Here is a 21,062-nt window from a genome sequence, read left to right on the forward strand (position 1 = left end):
TAACAGCACCATATCTATGAGATGTAACAGGTGAGTCTATAACAACACCATATCTATGAGATGTAACAGGTGAGTCTATAGCAACACCATATCTATGAGATGTAACAGGTGAGTCTATAACAACACCATATCTATGAGATGTAACAGGTGAGTCTATAACAACACCATATCTATGAGATGTAACAGGTGAGTCTATAACAACACCATATCTATGAGATGTAACAGGTGAGTCTATAACAACACCATATCTATGAGATGTAACAGGTGAGTCTATAAAAACACCATATCTATGAGATGTAACAGGTGAGTCTATAACAACACCATATCTATGAGATGTAACAGGTGAGTCTATAGCAACACCATATCTATGAGATGTAACAGGTGAGTCTATAACAACACCATATCTATGAGATGTAACAGGTGAGTCTATAACAGCACCATATCTATGAGATGTAACAGGTGAGTCTATAACAACACCATATCTATGAGATGTAACAGGTGAGTCTATAACAGCACCATATCTATGTCAGCACACATGACTTTACTGAAATTGACCATACAACCAGAAGTATTAAAGGATATCAGTGCAAGAGTTATTAACATTTTGAAACAAAATGAATACATCAACAATAGTACAGGAAAAGGAAAGAAAAAACCCAGACTGAAGACAAAAAACAACAACTTATTTCTGTATTACTCTTTTACTTTCTCCCATGTAACACTGGATTCAAGTGTATTACAGATGAACATCACTTCTAACTGTCTTGTATAAAGCTGTTACAATATATTATCACCTTATGAATATGTTATTATACCATAACGGAGGTTGACGTCTGTGTGTGTGTGTCTTCCTCAGGTCAAAGAGTCTGGCTCTGCACGCCGTGAGGTCACGGTCCATCAACTCTGAGATTGGTCAGGATGGAGAAGGGGTGGAGCTAATGTCTGATGCATTGCTCTCAGTGTCCCCACCTAATCAGCAAACGGAACATTTCGACACCTCTCCCACTGAGAGCGAACTAACCAATCAGTCTAACCAGTCTCCCTCCACCCTTCCGGCCACACCCCATGAGGAACAGAGGGATGGACAGGGAGAAGGAAGGAGAGGAGTGAAGGGGGACACTGGGAAAGAGGACAAGCTGTACAGCCACCTGAGGGACAACATGGAGAAGATCAAAGAGTTCTGTTCTGTGATGGTCCAACAGATCCCCATACCAGAACACTGTGTCATAGAAGGTACATTGCTATTACCAGCTCATCATACCTGATTTAAGACCAAATCCTTCCGTGTTGAGTACTCATAACTTAAATAGTCAGGAATGTACGTCAGTAAAAAGCATTAGAGTGAGGTGGAGGTAACTGCCAAAATAAAGGAAACACCCACATAAATGTCTCTATTTGTCACAGGCGTTGTAAGGAGTGGACCAAAATGCAGCGGGTAAAGTGCTCATCTTCTTATTTATTAAAGAAAACACTTAAACACAAAATAAACAGACGACGAAAACAGTCCAGTAAGGAACACAGACTATACTGGAAACAACCACCCACAAACACAAGAGAAAACAAACACACTTAAATATGGCCTCCAATTAGAGACAACGACAACCAGCTGCCTCTAATTGGAGGTCGTTCCAAAACCCCAACATAGAAATAGTAAAACTAGAATAAACATAGAAATAGAAAATATAGAACATAAATCAAAAACCCCGAAACACACAAAACAAACACCCCCAGCCACGCCCTGACCAAACTACAATGACAATTAACCCCTTTTACTGGTCAGGACGTGACACTATTTGAACAAACCTGGTAAATCTAATCGGTGGTGATAGAGCTATAGGTCCGTGAATATGTGAGAAATATGAGCAGAATTAAAGTATGAGCGCAATAGCTGGCGGTGGTGGAAAGCGCTGAGTTTTGATGAATTAACAAGTTGTAGGTGTGACGAGGGCTTGGTCACTCACTGGACAATCAAGGAGTTCCATGGCTTAATACTGCATGCTGTTGTCTCCAGTTCTGTAGGTTACTGATGGTCTTTGCGTTGTCATCAAATCCAACTGGGCCGGGGGAATCCTATTCCATTGTGGATCGATACTACAGTTTATTAAATAGCATTGGCTACAGTAACGAAAAAAAATAACACCCTGTGTTTGAGGTGTTGGGCCAATTGTGGACCACCCCATGGGTCTCCAGGTCACAGCCGGCTGCGACAGAGCCTGGACTCTAACCCAGAATCTCTAGTGGCACAGTTAGCACTGCGATGCAGTGCCTTAGCCCACTGCACCACTCGGTAGGCCCATGGAGGAGTTTTTACACACATCCACAATAACAACAGGAGCTGGTTAAAATAATAAGGGAATGTCTGCTCACTGTTTTGCTGCTCACAAACTTGATCTTTTAATAAAGCTTTGGTGATTAAGATTTATTTCAAAGCGGTCTAGACTACCGATAAAATGCGAATGCATTGTGGGAAGAACAACAAAAAACTGCCTTCATTTAGAGGAGGGAAGGCTATGCTTGGTTTTTAATCAAATTAAACAAAATAGGAAAAAACATAATTTTTTATGTTAAGGGGCACAGAAAGCACATCTCTTGTTCCATGTGCATATCCATTGTCAAAATCCATAACCAACCGCATTACCGCTAAGACCAGCTTTAGGTTGGTCTTAGCGGTACTGAAATTGGCACTTCGGTGCACATTTTTAAGGACACACCTCAGATATTGCCACCCCTCACGCCTCAAATATTGCCACCCCTCACACCTCAGATATTGCCACACCTCAAATATTGCCACCCCTCACACCTCAAGTATTGCCACCCCTCACACCTCAAGTATTGCCACCCCTCACACCTCAAGTATTGCCACCCCTCACACCTCAAATATTGCCACCCCTCCCGCCTAAAATATTGCCACCCCTCCCACCTCAAATATTGCCACATCTCAAATATTGCCACCCCTCACACCTCAAATATTGCCACCTCTCACACCTCAAGTATTGCCACCTCTCCCACCTCAAATATTGCCACCCCTCCCGCCTAAAATATTGCCACCCCTCCCACCTCAAATATTGCCACATCTCAAATATTGCCACCCCTCACACCTCAAATATTGCCACCTCTCCCACCTCAAATATTGCCACCTCTCCCACCTCAAATATTGCCACCCCTCCCGCCTCAAATATTGCCACCCCTCACACCTCAAATATTGCCACGCCTCCCCTACCTCAGCGCTAGCGAGCGCATATAAGACAGGTGAATTATTAATCCTGGCGCTAGGGTTTGAAAATAGAAGAGCGCCGACTTTTAACAGGTTGTAATTTCAAACGAGCGTGCGTTTTACAATTGGGCCAGCTGAAATTAGAGCCCGAAGTGTGTTAATAGGGCGTTGGGCCACAATGAGCCACCAGAACAGCTTCAATGTGCCTTGGTATAGATTCTACAAGTGTCTGGAACTCTATCAGAGGGATACGACACCATTCTTCCATGAGAAATTCCATCATTTGGTGTTTTGTTTATGGTGGTGAAAAACACAGTCTCAGGCGCCGCTCCAGAATCTCCCATAAGTGTTCAAATGGTTTGAGATCTGGTGAGTGAGCACCTGCTATACTTTGTAACCCTCATTTAATCAAGTGTTTCCTTTCATTTTGGCAGGTACCTGTATGTCTGAAAGATAGAATACTGCTCAAGTTGTTTTGTTGAATGATTTGGCTCTAAATGAAAAGTCTTACATCATGATGATTAATTACATGACCTGGTCAACTCACACATTATCAGTCAAATGTATTTATACATTTATCAGCCGATGTCACAAAGTGCTTATACAGAAACCCAGCCTAAAACCCCAAACAGCAAGCAATGCAGATGTTGAAGCCCGGTGGCTAGGAAAAACTCCCTAGAAAGGCCAGAACCTAGGAAGAAACCTAGAGAGGAACCAGGCTATGAGGGGTGGCCAGTCCTCTTCTGGCTGTGCCGGGTGGAGATTATAACAGAACATGGCCAAGATGTTCAAATGTTCATAGATGACCAGCAGGGTCAAATAATAAAAATCACAGTGGTTGCACCGAGAGAAGAGAGAAAAGAGAGAAAGAGAGAGAGAGTTAGAGGGAGCATACTTAAATTCACACAGGACACCGGATAGGACAGGAGAAATACTCCAGATATAACAGACTGATCCTAGCTCCCCAACACATAAACTATTGCAGCATAATTACTGGAGGCTGAGACAGGAGAGGTCGGGAGACACTGTGGCCCCGTTCGGCAATACCCCCAGACAGGGCCAACCCGAGGGGGGCGCCAACCCGGACAGGAAGATCACGTCAGTGACTCAACCCACTCAAGTGACGCACCCCTCCTAGGGACAGCTTGGAAGAGCACCAATAAGCCAGTGACTCGGCCCCTGTAATAGGGTTAGAGGCAGAGAATCCCAGTGGAGAGAGGGGAACCGGCCAGGCAGAGACAGCAAGGGCGGTTCGTTGCTCCAGTGCCTTTCCGTTCACCTTCACACTCTTGGGCCAGACTACACTCAATCTTAGGACCTACTGAAGAGATGAGTCTTCAGTAAAGACTTAAAGGTTGAGACCGAGTCTGCGTCTCTCACATGGGTAGGCAGACCATTCCATAAAAATTGAGCTCTATAGGAGAAAGCCCTGCCTCCAGCTGTTTGCTTAGAAATTCTAGGGACAATAAGGAGGCCTGTGTCTTGTGACCGTAGTGTACGTGTAGGTATGTATGGCAGGACCAAATCGGAAAGATAGATAGGAGCAAGCCCATGTAATGCTTTGTAGGTTAGCAGTAAAACCTTGAATTCAGCCCTTGCCTTAACAGGAAGCCAGTGTAGAGAGGCTAGCACTGGAGTAATATGATCACATTTTTTGGTTCTAGTCAAGATTCTAGCAGCCGTGTTTAGCACTAAATGAAGTTTATTTAGTGCTTTATCTGGGTTGCTGGAGAGTAGTCTAATCTAGAAGTGGCAAAAGCATGGATACATTTTTCAGCATCATGTTTGGACAGAAAATTTATGATTTTTGTAATGTTACATAGATGGAAAAATCAGTGATCAGGTTGATTGATTACATGACCTGGTCAACTCAGAGCCAAAAAAGTAATTGCATACAGTGTTCTTTTTTATTAATGAAATGAAGGAATGCGCAGGGCTGCAGTAAATGGATTGAACTATTTAATTATGGCTTACAGAGCAGTCTAACCAGAACCAGATGAGACTTGGGGGTTCAAACTGTCTCCCGCTCCTTCTGGGGGTACAGACTCAGGGTCAGCAGTGCAGCCCCGCTACATCCCTCACCCCTCTCCACTTTTCCCCAATCCTATCTACCCTGGTCCACTCCCTCTAACCCTAAAGTAAGCCAGAGTGAGGCCCAGGTAACCCCCAGCTAACAGTCCCTCTCTCTAACCCCTGTATAGCCCTGGGGTAACAGTCCCTCTCTAACCCCTGTATAGCCCTGGGGGGTAATAGTCCCTCTCTCTAAACTCTGTATAGCCCTGGGGTAACAGTCCCTCTCTCTAACCCCTGTATAGCCCTGGGGGGTAACAGTCCCCCTCTCTAACCCCTGTATAGCCCTGGGGGGAAACAGTCCCTCTCTCTAACCCCTGTATAGCCCTGGGGTAACAGACCCTCTCTCTAACCCCTGTATAGCCCTGGGGTAACAGTCCCTCTATCTAACCCCTGTATAGCCCTGGGGGGTTACAGTCCCTCTCTCTAACCCCTGTATAGCCCTGGGGGGTAACAGTCCCTCTCTCTAACCCCTGTATAGCCCTGGGGGGTAACAGTCCCTCTCTCTAACCCCTGTATAGCCCTGGGGTAACAGTCCCTCTCTCTAACCCCTGTATAGCCCTGGGGGGTAACAGTCCCTCTCTCTAACCCCTGTATAGCCCTGGGGGGTAACAGTCCCTCTCTCTAACCCCTGTTTAGCCCTGGGGGAGGTAACAGTCCCTCTCTCTAACCTCTGTATAGCCCTGGGGGGGTAACAGTCCCTCTCTCTAACCCCTGTATAGCCCTGGGGGGGTAACAGTCCCTCTCTCTAACCTCTGTATAGCCCTGGGTGGGTAACAGTCCCTCTCTCTAACCCCTGTATAGCCCTGGGGGGGTAACAGTCCCTCTCTCTAACCCCTGTATAGCCCTGGGGGGTAACAGTCCCTCTCTCTAACCCCTGTATAGCCCTGGGGGGTAACAGTCCCTCTCTAACCCCTGTATAGCCCTGAGGTAACAGTCCCTCTCTCTAACCTCTGTATAGCCCTGGGGTAACAGTCCCTCTCTCCAACCCCTGTATAGCCCTGGGGGGTAACAGCCCCTCTCTCTAACCCCTGTATAGCCCTGGGGGGTAACAGTCCCTCTCTCTAACCCCTGTATAGCCCTGGGGGTAACAGTCCCTCTCTCTAACCCCTGTATAGCCCTGGGGTAACAGTCCCTCTCTCTAACCCCTGTATAGCCCTGGGGGGTGACAGTCCCTCTCTCTAACCCCTGTATAGCCCTGGGGTAACAGTCCCTTTCTCTAACCCCTGTATAGCCCTGGGGTAACAGTCCCTCTCTCTAACCCCTGTATAGCCCTGGGGGTAACAGTCCCTCTCTCTAACCCCTGTATAGCCCTGGGGGGTAACAGTCCCTCTCTCTAACCCCTGTATAGCCCTGGGGGGGTAACAGTCCCTCTCTCTAACCTCTGTATAGCCCTGGGGGTAACAGTCCCTCTCTCTAACCCCTGTATAGCCCTGGGGTAACAGTCCCTCTCTCTAACCCCTGTATAGCCCTGGGGGGTAACAGTCCCTCTCTCTAACCCCTGTATAGCCCTGGGGTAACAGTCCCTCTCTCTAACCTCTGTATAGCCCTGGGGTAACAGTCCCTCTCTCTAACCCCCTGTATAGCCCTGGGGGTAACAGTCCCTCTCTCTAACCTCTGTATAGCCCTGGGGTAACAGTCCCTCTCTCTAACCCCTGTATAGCCCTGGGGGGTAACAGTCCCTCTCTCTAACCCCTGTATAGCCCTGGGGTAACAGTCTCTCTCTCTAACCCCTATAGAGCCCTGGGGGGTAACAGTCCCTCTCTCTCTAACCCCTGTATAGCCCTGGGGGGTAACAGTCCCCCTCTCTAACCCCTGTATAGCCCTGGGGGGTAACAGTCCCCCTCTCTAACCCCTGTATAGCCCTGGGGGGGTAACAGTCCCTCTCTCTAACCCCTGTATAGCCCTGGGGGGGTAACAGTCCCTCTCTCTAACCCCTGTATAGCCCTGGGGTAACAGTCCCTCTCTCTAACCCCTGTATAGCCCTGGGGGTAACAGTCCCTCTCTCTAACCCCTGTATAGCCCTGGGGGGTAACAGTCCCTCTCTCTAACCCCTGTATAGCCCTGGGGGGTAACAGTCCCTCTCTCTAACCCCTGTATAGCCCTGGGGTAACAGTGCCTCTCTCTAACCCCTGTATAGCCCTGGGGGGTAACAGTCCCTCTCTCTAACCCCTGTATAGCCCTGGGGGGTTACAGTCCCTCTCTCTAACCCCTGTATAGCCCTGGGGGGGTAACAGTCCCTCTCTCTAACCTCTGTATAGCCCTGGGGGGGGTAACAGTCCCTCTCTCTAACCCCTGTATAGCCCTGGGGGGTAACAGTCCCTCTCTCTAACCCCTGTATAGCCCTGGGGTAACAGTCCCTCTCTCTAACCCCTGTATAGCCCTGGGGGGTAACAGTCCCTCTCTCTAACCCCTGTATAGCCCTGGGGGGGTAACAGTCCCTCTCTCTAACCCCTGTAAGCCCTGGGGGAGGTAACAGTCCCTCTCTCTAACCTCTGTATAGCCCTGGGGGGGTAACAGTCCCTCTCTCTAACCCCTGTATAGCCCTGGGGGGGTAACAGTCCCTCTTTCTAACCTCTGTATAGCCCTGGGGGGGTAACAGTCCCTCTCTCTAACCCCTGTATAGCCCTGGGGGGGTAACAGTCCCTCTCTCTAACCCCTGTATAGCCCTGGGGGGGTAACAGTCCCTCTCTCTAACCCCTGTATAGCCCTGGGGGGTAACAGTCCCTCTCTAACCCCTGTATAGCCCTGAGGTAACAGTCCCTCTCTCTAACCTCTGTATAGCCCTGGGGTAACAGTCCCTCTCTCTAACCCCTGTATAACCCTGGGGGGTAACAGCCCCTCTCTCTAACCCCTGTATAGCCCTGGGGGGTAACAGTCCCTCTCTCTAACCCCTGTATAGCCCTGGGGGGTAACAGTCCCTCTCTCTAACCCCTGTATAGCCCTGGGGTAACAGTCCCTCTCTCTAACCCCTGTATAGCCCTGGGGGGTGACAGTCCCTCTCTCTAACCCCTGTATAGCCCTGGGGTAACAGTCCCTCTCTCTAACCCCTGTATAGCCCTGGGGTAACAGTCCCTCTCTCTAACCCCTGTATAGCCCTGGGGTATCAGTCCCTCTCTCTAACCCCTGTATAGCCCTGGGGGGTAACAGTCCCTCTCTCTAACCCCTGTATAGCCCTGGGGGTAACAGTCCCTCTCTCTAACCCCTGTATAGCCCTGGGGTAACAGTCCCTCTCTCTAACCCCTGTATAGCCCTGGGGGTAACAGTCCCTCTCTCTAACCCCTGTATAGCCCTGGGGGTAACAGTCCCTCTCTCTAACCTCTGTATAGCCCTGGGGTAACAGTCCCTCTCTCTAACCCCTGTATAGCCCTGGGGGTAACAGTCCCTCTCTCTAACCCCTGTATAGCCCTGGGGGTAACAGTCCCTCTCTCTAACCCCTGTATAGCCCTGGGGGTAACAGTCCCTCTCTCTAACCCCTGTATAGCCCTGGGGGTAACAGTCCCTCTCTCTAACCCCTGTATAGCCCTGGGGGTAACAGTCCCTCTCTCTAACCCCTGTATAGCCCTGGGGGTAACAGTCCCTCTCTCTAACCCCTGTAGAGCCCTGGGGGTAACAGTCCCTCTCTCTAACCCCTGTATAGCCCTGGGGGGTAACAGTCCCTCTCTCTAACCCCTGTATAGCCCTGGGGGGTAACAGTCCCTCTCTCTAACCCCTGTATAGCCCTGGGGGTAACAGTCCCTCTCTCTAACCCCTGTATAGCCCTGGGGGTAACAGTCCCTCTCTCTAACCCCTGTATAGCCCTGGGGGTAACAGTCCCTCTCTCTAACCCCTGTATAGCCCTGGGGGTAACAGTCCCTCTCTCTAACCCCTGTATAGCCCTGGGGGTAACAGTCCCTCTCTCTAACCCCTGTATAGCCCTGGGGGTAACAGTCCCTCTCTCTAACCCCTGTATAGCCCTGGGGGTAACAGTCCCTCTCTCTAACCCCTGTATAGCCCTGGGGGGGTAACAGTCCCTCTCTCTAACCCCTGTATAGCCCTGGGGGTAACAGTCCCTCTCTCTAACCCCTGTATAGCCCTGGGGGTAACAGTCCCTCTCTCTAACCCCTGTATAGCCCTGGGGGTAACAGTCCCTCTCTCTAACCCCTGTATAGCCCTGGGGGTAACAGTCCCTCTCTCTAACCCCTGTATAGCCCTGGGGGTAACAGTCCCTCTCTCTAACCCCTGTATAGCCCTGGGGGTAACAGTCCCTCTCTCTAACCCCTGTATAGCCCTGGGGGTAACAGTCCCTCTCTCTAACCCCCTGTATAGCCCTGGGGGTAACAGTCCCTCTCTCTAACCCCTGTATAGCCCTGGGGGTAACAGTCCCTCTCTCTAACCCCTGTATAGCCCTGGGGGTAACAGTCCCTCTCTCTAACCCCTGTATAGCCCTGGGGGTAACAGTCCCTCTCTCTAACCCCTGTATAGCCCTGGGGGTAACAGTCCCTCTCTCTAACCCCTGTATAGCCCTGGGGTAACAGTCCCTCTCTCTAACCCCTGTATAGCCCTGGGGGTAACAGTCCCTCTCTCTAACCCCTGTATAGCCCTGGGGGTAACAGTCCCTCTCTCTAACCCCTGTATAGCCCTGGGGGTAACAGTCCCTCTCTCTAACCCCTGTATAGCCCTGGGGGTAACAGTCCCTCTCTCTAACCCCTGTATAGCCCTGGGGGTAACAGTCCCTCTCTCTAACCCCTGTATAGCCCTGGGGTAACAGTCCCTCTCTCTAACCCCTGTATAGCCCTGGGGGTAACAGTCCCTCTCTCTAACCCCTGTATAGCCCTGGGGGTAACAGTCCCTCTCTCTAACCTCTGTATAGCCCTGGGGTAACAGTCCCTCTCTCTAACCCCTGTATAGCCCTGGGGGTAACAGTCGCTCTCTCTAACCCCTGTATAGCCCTGGGGGGTAACAGTCCCTCTCTCTAACCCCTGTATAGCCCTGGGGGTAACAGTCCCTCTCTCTAACCCCTGTATAGCCCTGGGGTAACAGTCCCTCTCTCTAACCCCTGTATAGCCCTGGGGTTACAGTCCCTCTCTCTAACCCCTGTATAGCCCTGGGGGGGGGTAACAGTCCCTCTCTCTAACCCCTGTATAGCCCTGGGGGGGTAACAGTCCCTCTCTCTAACACCTGTATAGCCCTGGGGGGGGTAACAGTCCCTCTCTCTAACCCCTGTATAGCCCTGGGGGGTAACAGTCCCTCTCTCTAACCCCTGTATAGCCCTGGGGGGTAACAGTCCCTCTCTCTAACCCCTGTAGAGCCCTGGGGTAACAGTCCCTCTCTAACCCCTGTAGAGCCCTGGGGTAACAGTCCCTCTCTAACCCCTGTATAGCCCTGGGGGGTAACAGTCCCTCTCTAACCCCTGTATAGCCCTGGGGGGTAACAGTCCCTCTCTAACCCCTGTATAGCCCTGGGGGTAGCATCATTTACTAGCTTTGTATCTGTCTCAACTGGACATGGGTTTGGGGGTTTTAATTCTACTCACACCACATCGTTGTGACTGTGTGAATAAGACTCCAGTGGAAGCAGAATGTCTTTCATGTGTTAGAACTGCCTCTCTCAGAGCACCACCCTTCTGCACATGTGCACACTGACCACAGCCATCTTCCTAGAGAACACTGGGATTCAACTGAATCTCTCTTGGTCTTGTTGATCTTAGTACACCACTTTAAACATTACATAAAGAGACAGGGAGCCAGCTGGGTAACAACACACACACACACACACACACACACACACACACACACACACACACACACACACACTCACACACACACACACACACACACACACACACACACACACACACACACACACTCACACACACACACACACACACACACACACACACACACACACACACACACACACACACACACACACACACACACACACACACACACACACACTCACACACACACACACACACACACACACACACACACACACACACACACACACACACACACACACACACACACTCACACGGAACACACCAACACATAGTTGTACAACTGAATGCCTCTGAATCAGAGAGGTGCCGGGAGCTGTCTTACACACTCACAGTGAAATGGGTGATAGAGACAGTGAAAGTAGAGGTCATGATAGAGAGTGACAGGAGGGTGATGTTGTGGTGCTCCCTCCTTTGGTCTCAGTGGCACGGTTCAATTCTGTAACACCAGAGCCAAGGAGGAGACAGACAGGAGTTATTCACACAGTCACACACACACAAACACACACCCACACACACATGAACCCACCCATTTTCAAAGCCACTAAAAGACAACAGTCTGCAGCCCTGAGGGGCTTAGGATATGACATCACAGAAAGACTCAGCTAGATGGTGTCGGTGGCTGTTTGGTGACACGTGAGTCTGTGACCCTCTGTAATTTTCTCCATGTGACAACACGGGTCACAGTACACAGGACATACACACATGGCATCACTCTCTACGCTGTAACATTGAGGCGGTGTCCACTGCACTAGTAAGGTGTCCACCCGCTCTGCCCCAGAGGGTGAAAACACACTTTGTTAATGAAATGTCAATTCCTTATGTTATAAAATACGTTTTACCAAGACAAATAGGATTATTCATGTTGAAAATCGTTCAGTGGGGTCTTTCTCTAACATATCGAAAACATCATATCCAAAAAGTCATGTTTCATAACCGAATACATCCAAGTGTAAACACCAAGCTCTGTTGACATAGCAACTTTTTTGTTGTTAAGGATTTTACATTTTGTGGTCGTAGTCTTCAAAGTTGTTTTCGCAGGTTGCAAAAAGCTAAATTAGCATGGCACGAACTGAATGGAATGTAAAAGTCTTTGAAAGTAAAAAGTTTGGTTTACGCTCATTGCTCCGTTGACTTTTCACAGCGATACGCTTGTTTTTCTGAGAAATCTTTGAAAAATAACAGGAATTTCTAGTTAATATGAAAAACGTATACTAAAATGTGAAAATACTACATGTCATATCGAAACACCGATATCCATCTTACCTCTAGATTGTTTTGATGTGGATTTGAGAAGAAAGATGACAAGTTCAACCGGTAAGTGAGCCTGTCCGGTAGCCAATTTCCCCATTTCTGACCACTTTATTTCTCTGGCTTCCATTGATTTATTCACCCTGATTCAGGCCATCCTACAAGGTTAAGAACTACAATAACTTTTGAGAGGATTTATGATCGAGACATTGAGATTTGGACCATTGGTTTTGTTAGAGGATTATCTACACAATATACACCCTACAGTCCAGACACCCTGAGACACCCTACAGTACAGACACCCTGAGACACCCTACAGTAGCAGACACCCTGAGACACCCTACAGTACAGACACCCTGAGACACCCTACAGTACAGACACCCTGAGACACCCTACATTCCAGACACCCTGAGACACCCTACAGTACATACACCCTGAGACACCCTACATTCCAGACACCCTGAGACACCCTACAGTACATACACCCTGAGACACCCTACAGTACAGACACCCTGAGACACCCTACAGTACATACACCCTGAGACACCCTACAGACACCCTGAGACACCCTACAGTACATACACCCTGAGACACCCTACATTCCAGACACCCTGAGACACCCTACAGTACAGATACCCTGAGACACCCTACAGTACAGACACCCTGAGAAACCCTACAGTACAGACACCCTGAGAAACCCTACAGTACATACACCCTGAGACACCCTACATTCCAGACACCCTGAGACACCCTACAGTACAGATACCCTGAGACACCCTACATACACCCTGAGACACCCTACATTCCAGACACCCTGAGACACCCTACAGTACATACACCCTGAGACACCCTACAGACACCCTGAGATACCCTACAGTACATACACCTAGATATCCTACAGTACAGACACCCTGAGACACCCTACAGACACCCTGAGACACCCCACAGTACATACACCCTGAGATATCCTACAGTACAGACACCCTGAGAAACCCTACAGTACATACACCCTGAGACACCCCACAGTACATACACCCTGAGACACCCTACAGTACAGACACCCTGAGAAACCCTACAGTATAGAGAATACATACACCCTGAGACACCCTACAGTACATACACCCTGAGAAACCCTACAGTACATACACCCTGAGAAACCCTACAGTACATACACCCTGAGACACCCTTCAGTACAGACACCCTGAGGTACCCTACAGTACAGATACCCTGAGACACCCTACATACACCCTGAGACACCCTACAGTACATACACCCTGAGAAACCCTACAGTACATACACCCTGAGAAACCCTACAGTACATACACCCTGAGACACCCTTCAGTACAGACAAACTGAGGTACCCTACAGTACAGACACCCTGAGAAACCCTACAGTACATACACACACACACACACGGACAGACAGCCCACTCAGCAACATACACATATACAGTGTTTCTAGACTATAGAAGGTTAATAAGGTGTTTGGGGCTAGTTTCTCCTGGAGCTTTGGCAGTTCTGGTAGGAATGTAATGTGAGGTAACAGTGGTACAGACCTATAGTCTACAGGACTAAACTATCCTCAGAGACAGGGGAGGGGGAGGGAGGGAGGGAGGGAGGGAGGGAGAGGGAGAGGGAGAAAAGAGGACGGGAGGGGAGTGGAGATGAGGGAGGGGAGAAGAGAGGAGGGGAGGGGAGAGGAGAGAGGGAGAGGAGAGGAGGGGAGAGGAAGAGATGAGTGGACAAAGTTGGAAAGTTGTGGAGTGAAATTAAGAAAAAACTAAACAAAAACGCTAAACTGAATTGTCTGACTCTACGCGTGTTTGTGTGTGTTTTTCTATGTGTGTGTGTGTGTGTGTGTGTGTGTGTGTGTGTGTGTGTGTGTGTGTGTGTGTGTGTGTGTGTGTGTGTGTGTGTGTGTGTGTGTGTGTGTGTGTTTGTGCGTGTGTGTGGGTGTGTGTGTGTTTCAGACTCAAGCCGTGGCTGTGTTGCAAAGCTGTCGTTCTCGTGCCCTCTAAAGGGGCATTACTGTCTCTATACCAAGTCCTGTTTCACCCTCACCAGCCTCCAGCCACACCTCTGGATCAACATCATGCTGCTTCACCTACAGGTAGATGCTCTATAACACAACACACACACACACACACACACACACACACACACACACACACACACACACACACACACACACACACACACACACACACACACACAACACACACACACACACACACACACACTAACATCACAATACAGGTGATGTCTCCATCAACTTGATTAAAGCCCTGTCTCCCTGTCCTCCAGAGTAAGCACAGCGCTCCCCTCTCCTCTCTGGATGACTGTGTTCAGAGGTTGGGGAGACTGTGGGAGAGGACCCAGCTAAAAGGAGCTCACGGCTTCTCCATGGCCATGACACAGCAGCCCACTCCACACAGAAAGGTACTGTGTGTGTGTGTGTGTGTGTGTGTGTGTGTGTGTGTGCGTGCGTGCGTGCGTGCGTGTGTATATACATATGCTGATCCCTCCTATATGCTTTCAAAATAAGAAATTACCTCATAGACTACGACACCTCAGAACTAGAGTGCTTCAGGGGGTCAAAGTTCAACAAAGCTCAGAACACTTGACCCTCCCTCCACAGCTCTCTAAATGGACACTTCTGGAAGCAACATGTCCACTCACAGTTGCATAGAGGTTCAGTGTGTGTGTGTGTGTGTGTGTGTGTGTGTGTGTGGTCATTAGGAAATACTTAAGACAACAGAAGAAAATACAGGGGTCATTTTTTTCCTTTACTTTAAAAGGGGGAGGGGACATTATTAAAGGGGGAAGGGCCTTGTTAAAATGGGGCGAGGCATTATTTCTTCCATATGGTATTTTGACTGTACAGAGACAGGCCAGCTATGGCTGCCATATGGAGCTTGTTTATGTTGGACACGTGTTGTGCATAAACACACATACACAGAGGAGAGGAGAGGAGAGGAGAGGAGAGGAGAGGAGAGGAGAGGAGGGGAGGGGAGGGGAGGGGAGAGGGGAACACAGTACACAGGGGAAGGGAAGACTAAGGCTTACATCTAGGAGAGGAGGGACAGGTGACAGATGGGGAGAGGAGCCAGGGTTAGAGAAGGTACAGAAGCCAGAAAGGGAGTAGGGAGAGGAGACGGGGGGAAGAGGGGACAGGATACAGAAGGAGAGAGGGGACAGGAGACAAAGGGGGAGAGAGGACAGAGGGTGAGAGGGGACAGTAGACAGAGGGGGAGAGCGTACAGGAGACAGAGAGGGAGAGGGGTAAACGGGGCAGGAGACAGAGGGGGGAGAGGGGGCAGGAGACAGATGGGAGAGGGGACATGAGACAGAGGGGGAGAGGGGATGAGAGACAAGAGGGGGAGAGGGGACAGGAGACAGATGGGAGAGGGGACAGGAGACAGTGGGGGAGAGGGTACAGAAGACGGGGGGCTGGAGACAGAGGGGGAGAGGGGGCTGAAAGAGGAGAGGGGACTGGAGACAGAGGGGAGAGGAGACAAGAGGGGAGAGGAGACAGAGGGGGAGAGGGGGCTGGAGACGGAGGGGAGAGGGGACAGGAGACAGAGGGGAAGAGGGGGCTGGAGATGGAGGGGAGAGGGGACAGAAGACAGAGGGGAGAGGAGACAGAGGGGGGGAGGGGGCTGGAGACGGAGGGGAGAGAGGACAGAGGGGACAGGAGACAAAGGGGGAGAGGGGACAGTAGACAGAGGGGGTGAGGCAGTGGTAAGGTAAGGATGAGATTGGGTAGAGAGACTGAGGGAGGGAGGAGGTAGAGAGAGACTTAAGGAGGGAGGAGGTAGAGAGACTGAGGGAGGGAGGAGGTAGAGAGGAGGGAGGAGGTAGAGAGACTGAGGGAGGGAGGAGGTATAGAGGAGGGAGGAGGTAGAGAGACTGAGGGAGGGAGGAGGTATAGAGGAGGGAGGAGGTAGAGAGACTGAGGGAGGGAGGAGGTATAGAGGAGGGAGGAGGTAGAGAGACTGAGGGAGGGAGGAGGTAGAGAGACTTAAGGAGGGAGGAGGTAGAGAGACTTAAGGAGGGAGGAGGTAGAGAGACTGAGGGAGGGAGGAGGTATAGGGTAAGAGATTATGAGAGGGTAAGGGTTGACATATGAGACCTGTTGTCTCCGTCAGAGCCAGTTTAAAATGTCATCACCCCTACCTCTCTCACCTGTAATGTGTTTAAAATAGAGACCGACCAGTTTATTACTACAGTCGTGGCCAAAAGTTTTGAGAATTACACAAATATTAATTCTCACAAAGTTTGCTGCCTCAGTGTCTTTAGATATTTTTGTCAGATGTTACTATGGAATACTGAAGTATTATTACAAGCATTTCATAAGTGTCAAAGGCTTTTATTGACAATTACAGGAAGTTGATGGAAAGAGTCAGTATTTGCAGTGTTGACCCACCCTTCTTTTTCCAGACCTCTGCAATCCGCCCTGGCATGCTGTCAATTAACTTCTGGGCCACATCCTGACTGATGGCAGCCCATTCTTGCTTGGAGTTTGTCAGAATTTGTGGGGTTTTGTTTGTCCACCCGCCTCTTGAGGATTGACCACAAGTTCTCAATGGGATTAAGGTCTGGGGAGTTTCCTGGCCATGGACCCAAAATATCAATGTTTTGTTCCCCGAGCCACTTAGTTATCACTTTTGCCTTATGGCAAGGTGCTCCATCATGCTGGAAAAGGCATTGTTCGTCACCAAACTGTTCCTGGATGGTTGGGAGAAGTTGCTCTCGGAGGATGTGTTGGTACCATTCTTTATTCATGGCTGTGTTCTTTGGCAAAATTGTGAGTGAGCCCACACCCTTGGCTGAGAAGCAACCCCACACATGAATGGACTCAGGATGCTTTACTGTTGGCATGACACAGGACTGATGGTAGCGCTCACCTTGTCTTCTCCGGACAAGCTTTTTCCGGATGCCCCAAACAATTGTAAAGGGGATTCATCAGAGAAAATTACTTTACCCCAGTCCTCAGCAGTCCATTCCCTGTACCTTTTGCAGAATATCAGTCTGTCCCTGATGTTTTTCCTGGAGAGAAGTGGCTTCTTTGCTGCCCTTCTTGACACCAGGTCATCCTCCAAAAGTCTTCGCCTCACTGTGTGTTCAGATGCACTCACACCTGCCTGCTGCCATTCCTGAGCAAGGTCTGTACTGGTGGTGCCCTGATCCCACAGCTGAATCAACTTTAGCAGACGGTCCTGGCTCTTGCTGAACTTTCTTGGGCACCCTGAAGCCTTGTTCACAACAATTGAACCGCTCTCCTTGAAGTTCTTGATGGTCCGATAAATGGTTGATTTAGGTGCAATCTTAATGGCAGCAATATCCTTGCCTGTGAAGCCTTTTTTGTGCTAAGCAATGATGACGGCACGTTTTTCCTTGCAGGTAACCATGGTTGACAGAGGAAGAACAATGATTCCAAGCACCACCCTCCTTTTGAAGCTTCCAGTCTGTTATTCGAACTCAATCAGCATGACAGAGTGAGTGTGTGTGTGTGTGTGTGTGTGTGTGTGTGTGTGTGTGTGTGTGTGTGTGTGTGTGTGTGTGTGTGTGTGTGTGTGTGTGTGTGTGTGTGTGTGTGTGTGTTTTTAATGGAATGTTACCAGTTTATGACACAGCCTGGCCGAGTTAGACTCCAGTGCCCAGCATAGCTGCTCTCTTATAAATTACTCTTACGGCCATCACAAGGAGCAAAACCACCTTGCAAAACCGCCTTGCAAAACCGCCTTGGCTCTGTGTCTGTGTGTGTGTTCAGATGATCTGCTGGGGGTAGTTCTCACCAGAGCGAAGCATCAACAGAATTCTTTATTTCTCGCTAGTGTTTTCCATGGAACAGACACACAGGATTGTATTTCAACCGGCTCCAGGAGAGGGCATCACTCTAAACCATAACAGAGAGGAAAGAGGGAGAGAGAAAAATAAGAGACTGAAAGAGAGGCCACAATCATTTCCACCTGGACGAGTAGGCTATTAGTAGGTTATTTCTGTGGTGTGTTTATAATACCTCTTTAAAATAGAGTACTTTTCTACCCCCCTGCACCTACTATTTTACCCTCTCTCATCTCCCTCTATTCCCCTCCCTCCTTCCCTCCCTTCTCTCCCCTCTCCCCTCCTTCTCCCTCCCTCTCTCTCTCCCCTCCCTCCCTCCCTCCCTCCCTCCTCCTCCTCCCTCTCTCTCTCTCTCTCTCTCCCTCCCTCCCTCCCTCCCTCCCTCCCTCTCCCTCTCTCTCTCTCTCCCTCCTCCCTCCCTCCCTCCCTCCCCTGAAGTTTACCAAAATGGGGACAGTTGCAGGAGGTCTTGGTGAAATCTCTTCTGCATCTTGAAAGCATTAGAATAATATCCTTCTGGCAGTGACAGAGCATACAGAGAGAGACACACAGGGGTTTCTAGATGTTTAAACAGATACAGTAGGTGCAATTCAGACTCGGCCACATAATCTAGCCATTGTTTCTGAAACTCTGTCAAAACCACCTTCCCACTTGTGATTGTGCAAAGATGTGTGTCATACATTGTTGTCCTCATCCGTCAAATTTGACATTTGTGGTGTTAATTACACGCCCAGATCACTTCCAGGAAATTCAGGACGGTGCCCTGTGGCAGTCCTGGCACCGTTGTGCTTGGGGTTTTGGGATTGGGGGTGGTGATTGTGTTGACATATTTGTTTCTGGCCGGTCACAATAGGTTATTTTGGATAATTTTCCCTTATTTCCCAACCCAAGGTTTCCTTCTCTGTATTTGTATTGCCCAATCTTTAAGGCGTAGAAAAGTGGTGTGTGTGTGTGTGTGTGTGTGTGTGTGTGTGTGTGTGTGTGTGTGTGTGTGTGTGTGTGTGTGTGTGTGTGTGTTTGTAGAGGCGTAGACATGTTGTCTGATGTGTCATAACTCATTAGTCTGTCTCTGTGGGATGAGTCAGCAGAACAGCACTGATTGGGCAGGAGCTGGGATGGATGGAACGTTTGCCTGCTGTGTCATATCCCTGAGTCATAGTATTGTGACCTTTGACCCTGAGTGGGCTCACCTGAGGTGACTCCCCTGGAGCTCAGTCTGACAGGGAGGGGGGAAGCTGAGGTGACTCCCCTGGAGCTCAGTCTGACAGGGAGGGGGGAAGCTGAGGTGACTCCCCTGGAGCTCAGTCTGACAGGGAGGGGGGAAGCTGAGGTGACTCCCCTGGAGCTCAGTCTGACAGGGAGGGGGGAAGCTGAGGTGACTCCCCTGGAGCTCAGTCTGAAAGGGAGGGGGGAAGCTGAGGTGACTTCCCTGGAGCTCAGTGACTCCCCTGGAGCTCAGTCTGACAGGGAGGGGGGAAGCTGAGGTGACTCCCCTGGAGCTCAGTCTGACAGGGAGGGGAGAAGCTGAGGTGAATATCCAAGATGGCGTAGCAGTGCAGACGTGTTTGTCATCATGTTTGTCATTGTCCCGTGTTTGTCATTGTCCCTTTTTTGTATGTATTTCAATATTTTTCTATCTCTTTTTCCATTTTTAAATTAAATATACCTTCCAGCAACAAGCCTCACACAATGTGATACGAATCTGCTATTTTTTTTATCTTATAGCCAGAACCTCCATCAGAAGCTAGCCATCAGATGCTAACCAGCTAATTAGCTACTAGCTATTTAGTCATTGTTAGCCACTGCTAGCGGCCTTTACCTTTAGCTCAGACACCAGCCGCTTTAATGCCTGGATAATACCCGCCAGTCTGCACAGCGCGATATCAACCCTGAGCATATCGGACAGCTTTTCTCCACTTCATCACCAGATTCCTGCCGTAAGCTCTGGACCATTACTCCAGATCATCGCAGCTAGCTAGCTGCTACCGATTGGCCCAGCCCCGAAGCTAGCCTTGACCCAGTCCCATCTCCCGGCCTGCTCAGTGGACCATATGTTCACTCGGCTACACAGCTGATGCCTCCTGGACTCTTCACTAACACGACTAGAAGCCACTACATCACAGGATTCCTGCCGTAAGCTCTGGACCTTTGCATCGGATCATCACAGCTAGCTAGCTGCTACCGAGTGGCGATAGTGGCTAACACCCTTGTCCCAAAGCTAGCACCAGTTAGCCTCGAGCCAGGCGCATCTCCCGGCTAGCAAACAAAACTACTCCAGCTACAATTCCTCTTTTGCCAATTGGCCTGGACCCTTTGTCGACACGGAGCCCCGCCAATCCATCACGACTGGTCTGCCTTCCCTGTAGCTCAGTTGGTAGAGCATGGTGTTTGCAACGCCAGGGTTGTGGGTTTGATTCCCACGGGGGGCCAGCACAGAAAAAAATAAGTATGAAATGTACGCATTCACTACTGTAAGTCGCTCTGGATAAGAGCGTCTGCTAAATGACTAAAATGTAATGTAATGTAAATGTAATTCCATCCGATGTGCCCTCAACCGGCCTTTGTCGGACGTCGGGGAAGACGCTTATGCTTGGCCTGGCCCGCTAACTTTAGGAACATGTTCCCCGCTTGCTAGCATAGTAACGACTACCTAACGGCTCCCTGTTTCATCTATTGCTGTTCACTGGACCCTATGATCACCTGGCTACATAGCTGATGCCTGCTAGACTGTTCATTAATCACGGTACTCCATTTTTGTTTATTTGTTTTTGTTTGTTTTTCTGTCGGGCCCAGCCTCAAACTCCGGTCCTGTGTGTAGGTAACTGACCCTCTCTGCCCATTCATCGCCATTTTACCTTGTTGTTATCTTAGCTGATTAGCTGTTGTTTTCTTACCCGTTGTTGTCTTAGCTAGCTCTCCC

The 21,062-nt window shown here is 49.6% G+C and overlaps 1 protein-coding gene across 1 annotated transcript in view; it reads left to right on the forward strand.

Annotated features, from left to right (window-relative positions):
- The window catches only part of LOC106594828 (ventricular zone-expressed PH domain-containing protein), a 197,401-nt gene that overhangs the window by 120,548 nt on the left and 55,791 nt on the right, over positions 1-21,062 (forward strand). The window contains exons 9-11 of the mRNA XM_045704029.1: positions 857-1,233; positions 14,266-14,405; positions 14,600-14,734. Of these exons, the coding sequence (XP_045559985.1) occupies positions 857-1,233; positions 14,266-14,405; positions 14,600-14,734 (652 nt within the window). The remainder of the gene's footprint in view (positions 1-856; positions 1,234-14,265; positions 14,406-14,599; positions 14,735-21,062) is intronic.

This window comes from Salmo salar, chromosome ssa20 (assembly GCF_905237065.1).
Source record: "Salmo salar chromosome ssa20, Ssal_v3.1, whole genome shotgun sequence".
Taxonomy (NCBI): domain Eukaryota; kingdom Metazoa; phylum Chordata; class Actinopteri; order Salmoniformes; family Salmonidae; genus Salmo; species Salmo salar.